This window comes from Plasmodium gaboni, chromosome 14 (assembly GCF_001602025.1).
Source record: "Plasmodium gaboni strain SY75 chromosome 14, whole genome shotgun sequence".
Lineage (NCBI taxonomy): Eukaryota > Apicomplexa > Aconoidasida > Haemosporida > Plasmodiidae > Plasmodium > Plasmodium gaboni.
Window position 1 is genome coordinate 12,941 of NC_031494.1, and position 5,086 is coordinate 18,026.

Consider the following 5,086-nt stretch of genomic DNA (forward strand, 5'->3'; position numbering starts at 1 on the left):
ATATTTTTTTTTTTTTTTATTTTTTTTTTTAAATTTTTTAAAAAAAAACAAAAAAAATTTTTTTTTTTTTTTTTTTTTTTTTTTTTTAAAAAAAAATTTAAAAAATTTATAATATAATTTTTTTTTATAAATTTTTTTTATAAAAAAAATTATTTTTTTTTTAAAAAAAAAAAAAAAAAAAAAAAAAAAAAAAAAAACACAACAAACAATAAAGTAATACAATATATAAAATAAACAAATAAATAAAAAAGATAAATATATATATATATATATATATATATATATATATATATATATATAAGAATATTTTATTATTCTATATTTTATTATTAAATTAAAAAAATGTTTCTACAAATTATATATATATATTTATATTTATATATATGGAGAATAAAAAAAAAAAAAAAAAAAAAAAAAAAAAGGGAAAATGTTAAAATTGAAAAATAATACATTTAGGAGAATTAAAATAAGCACTAATATTTTATCCTAACCTTTGTTGGAGAATAATTTATACATATGTAGAGATTATATCCATATAAATTTTATATATAATTATAAATTATATGATAAATAATATATATATATATATATTTATTTATATTTACATATATATTTTTTCACTTTTTTAAATTATAAAATATATATATATATATATATATATATATAATAAACCATACAAATTAATGAAATATATATAATATTTAAATTAATTTTATAAATATATCTAATTCATATGATAATTATATAAAAAATTTATTAATATATATAATTTTTTATGTTCCAATTTTCTTAATATATTATTATTACTTTTTTTATTTAGACCTCTACAACATATATACTTTTTGTCAATATAATATATACGTAAAGGAAAATAAAACGATATCCATTTGTTTGTAAAAGGAATAAAAAGATATTATATATATATACATTAATATTTTTATAATTAATATTAAAATTTTCCATATTACTCTAATATTACGAATAAAAAAATAAAATTATATGATAAAATAAAAATATCAGAACAGAACTTTTTTTTTTTTTTTTCTTTTTTTTTTTTTACATATTAAATATTAAAATATATCACATATTTATATTTTTGTATTTATCTTTATTCTTTTAATATAAAATTTAATATATAATAAAAATAATTATGTAATATCTTAAAATTTGAAATAAAAGGATAAGAAAGGAAACATTTTCAAGTGGGGAAATTACGTACATATAAAAAAAGGGTACTACAAAAAAGATTTATATTTCAATTTTATTTTCAGGATTTAAAATATTATTATATTATTATATATATATTCATATGTATTATATTGCTGAAATTATAATTAATAAAGGAAAATCCTAATTAAAAATAAAATAATCTTTATTTTTTTCCTTTTTTTTTCAATATATATATATATATATATATATATATATATATATGTACAACTTCATCTCATTATTTACCATTAATATTAGTACAAATAATTATTATATATTTTTATTTTTTTCCAACATTATTTTTTAATAAGATCATTTTTTTCTCTTGTGATATGACCAAAATTATAATTCATTTTTTTATTTTTTATATTACAATTTAAATTTTAATATAAATATGAATTTACTTTTATCTTATTTCTATTTATTCGTTTTATAAAAAAAAAAAAAAAAAAAAAAAATTATAACATATATGATTCGCATATAATTTTTTGCCTATATAATTTTATCTTTTCTATTCTTATGTGGTACAACATAAGTATATATATATATATATATATATAATATTTACTTAAATGTAAATGTTTTAAAGTCGAAATATAATTTTTATTCATTTTAAAAATTATATATGAAAGTTTATATAATTACAAAATAATATTTAATATTAAATATTATAAGTGTATTTGTTTTGTTTAAATTTCTTCGTATATTATATTTTACTAAAACTTATTCAAATAATACAAGTCTTTTATACTTTTTTTTTTTTTTTTTACATCCTATGTAGAAAGTTTCATTTCCTATTTTCTTTAAAATACATTGCATTGTAGATACAAATATATATATATATATATATATATACAAACCTTTCGCTATAAAAAAGGAAAAAAATAAACTAAAATAATAAAAGGTATAAATACTTTCAACCTAAATATATATAATATATATATTATATATATATATATATATATACTTATAATATTAAATATTCATTTATTTTTCTTTTATTTCTCTTTCAGTCTTTCTATGTTTGGTTATATTTTTATAGAATAATTCAATACAAGCACAATGAAACAAAACATTCTTAATTTTATAAATCTAAATGTATGTATATATATATATATATATATATTTACATATGGACGTAAAAAAAAAAAAAAAAAAATTTTGTTTCTCATATAATAAAGAAAATAAATATTTCTTCTTATATATATAAAATACTCTAAATTCAAACATTATTCAAATAATATATATAAAAAACATTTCAATTATAAAAACATTTCTAATTATAAAAACATATCTAATTATAAAAACATTTCTAATTATATTTATAAATCATTTCCTTCATATTATAAAATTATGAAAAAACATAATTGTACAAAAAGTTGGATCCGATTTTTATCTCATTCGGTCAATCTAAAAATAAAAATTATATAACTATAGAAAAAAAAAAAAAAAAAGCCTCTTCAAAAATTATATATATATATATATATATACATATATATAATGAACACTCTATTCATATAAAAGCAGAAATTATTTTTTATTTCTTTTTTTTGGTTAATTTTTCCATTCTGTACTTTCATATATAATATTCTATTAATTCATCTCCATTATATATGTCTACAATATATTCAACCCGTTTAAGCTGTTGTAGTAGTTGTTGGGGCTGGTTCCTTTACATCTGTATTTTTTGGTTTAGCACCATCGGTTTCTTCTTTTTCTCCTTTATTATCGTTTTTGTTTTTGTAGTAGAATCCAAGACCTACACCAGTACCAACAAGTAAAGCCAAAGCAGATGCTAATGAAGAATATAGAACAATGTTTTTGTTTCTTTTCTTCTTCTCTACATCAGTCAATTTCTTTCCAGTAGGGTTTCCTGCATTATTATTATTTCCGGCAGCAACATAACCTGGATATACTAATTTTACTGCTATTATAGCAAAGAAAAAAAATAAAATATTAGAAACTTTCATTTTTAATAAAATATAGGGTACGCAAGAAAGAATGATCCTTATATAAAAGTAAAATAATATATTTATATAAATAATATATAAATAATATAATAAATATATAAGAACAGGTAAAAAAAAAAATTAAATAATTAATAAAATTATAATTAAAAAAATTTATTAATTATATATTTATTAAAAAATAATAAAAATATTTTTTTTTTTATAAAAAAAAAAAAAAAAGATTCATTAATTGAAAATTCTTTTCTTTTATAAATAAAAAAAAATTATATTTTATTTTTTTTTTTTCAAAATTAAAAAAAAAAAAAAAAAACTTTTAATATAAATATAAATAATAAATTTTATAAAAAATAAAAATATTATATTTTGATTTATTCTAAAAATTTTTAAGGGTTGTTTTTATATAGTTATCTTTTTATAAAATAATATAAAAAAAAAAATTAATTTTTTTATTTTTGGTTATGAAATAAAAATTCATTGCTTTTTTTTATATTTTTTTTATTATAAAAATAAAAATAATAAAATTTTTAAAAGCTTATATAAAAAAATAATTTATTAAAATAAACTAATATAATAAAAATTTAATAAATATATTAATTTTAAAAATAATAATTAAATATTTATATATATATATATATATATATATATAATATATATGTTTTTACTTATATTACAGCTCATTATTTTATTTTGTTTTTAATAGAATATAAGAAGAAGAAAAAAAGAAAAGCTTATCCTTTTTATAATATAATATATAGTTTTTGAGAAAGATATAATATTTATATTTTAAATTTATTTATATATTTTTTTTTATATGTATATATAATAATATTTCTATGTTTATCTATAAAAAAGATGAATATATTATATATAGGTAGAACAAACAGAAAAAAAAAAAAAAATTAACAACAAAGATTGCATTCCTCCTTTTATATATTATTTATATGTCGACTAAAATTAATTATATGGCTTTCATAAAAATATTTTCTTATAATTTTGTATTATCTTTTAAAACTAATTTTTTATCGCATATTAAAAAAATAAATATATTTTTAAAAAATTAATATAATAATTATATAAAAAGAATTAGCGTATTTTTTATTTATTTTATATTTTATAAGGATAAGAGAATAAAAAAAATATAAATATTTATAAATATTTAATTGAACCGTTGCATAAAATATATTTATATATATACCTATATTAATTATATTTTTTATATGCATAAAATTTATTATAATATAAAATAAAATACATAAAATTATTTTATATATTTATTTTTTTAAAATTATATATAAAATAAAGAAAATACCTTTGAGAACAACAGAAACCACAGCTTTTCTTTTTTTTTTCTTTTTTTCTTTACCTGAAATATTTATATATTACATATTTCTTATATAAATAAAGAAAAATAGAGTGAAATATAATTAATATTTATAACCAAAATTTTTTGAAATAATTTTCTCTCTATGAATTATTTTTTCAAGAAGAAATTTTAAAATCCATTTTATATAAAAAAATAATATACAGCTAAAGAAAAATTAGTTTATTCTTCCATTTTTATATTATATTATATAAAATAATCTTTCTTTTTATCAAAAAATAACGCTTAATGATGAATATATATTAATAATGCATGTGATGTAGTTTATAATAATACTTATCTAATTACTACATTTTCAATGAAAAAAAATTTCACTTTTTCAATAGATATAAAAAAAGTAGATTTACAATAAGTAAAATAAAAAAAAAAAAAAAGAAGAAAAAAAACTTATAGATTTTATATTTCAATTATGTTATAATATATATATATATATATTATATTTCTTCTCAGACATTTTAATACCTACATGTAAAATATTTATTATATACCTCCTTCCCCCCTCACCAAAAAAAAAAAAAAAAAAAAA

The 5,086-nt window shown here is 13.3% G+C and overlaps 1 protein-coding gene across 1 annotated transcript; it reads right to left on the bottom strand.

Moving 5' to 3' along the window:
* Positions 1–2,846: 2,846 nt before the first annotated feature.
* PGSY75_1401400 (early transcribed membrane protein 14.1) lies at positions 2,847–3,179 on the bottom strand (the record flags this gene model as incomplete). The annotated part of the gene is made up of 1 exon (XM_018787724.1): positions 2,847–3,179. One exon carries the CDS (start codon positions 3,177–3,179, stop codon positions 2,847–2,849), a length of 333 nt encoding a protein of 110 aa, XP_018639096.1.
* Between the last annotated feature and the right edge of the window lie 1,907 nt (positions 3,180–5,086).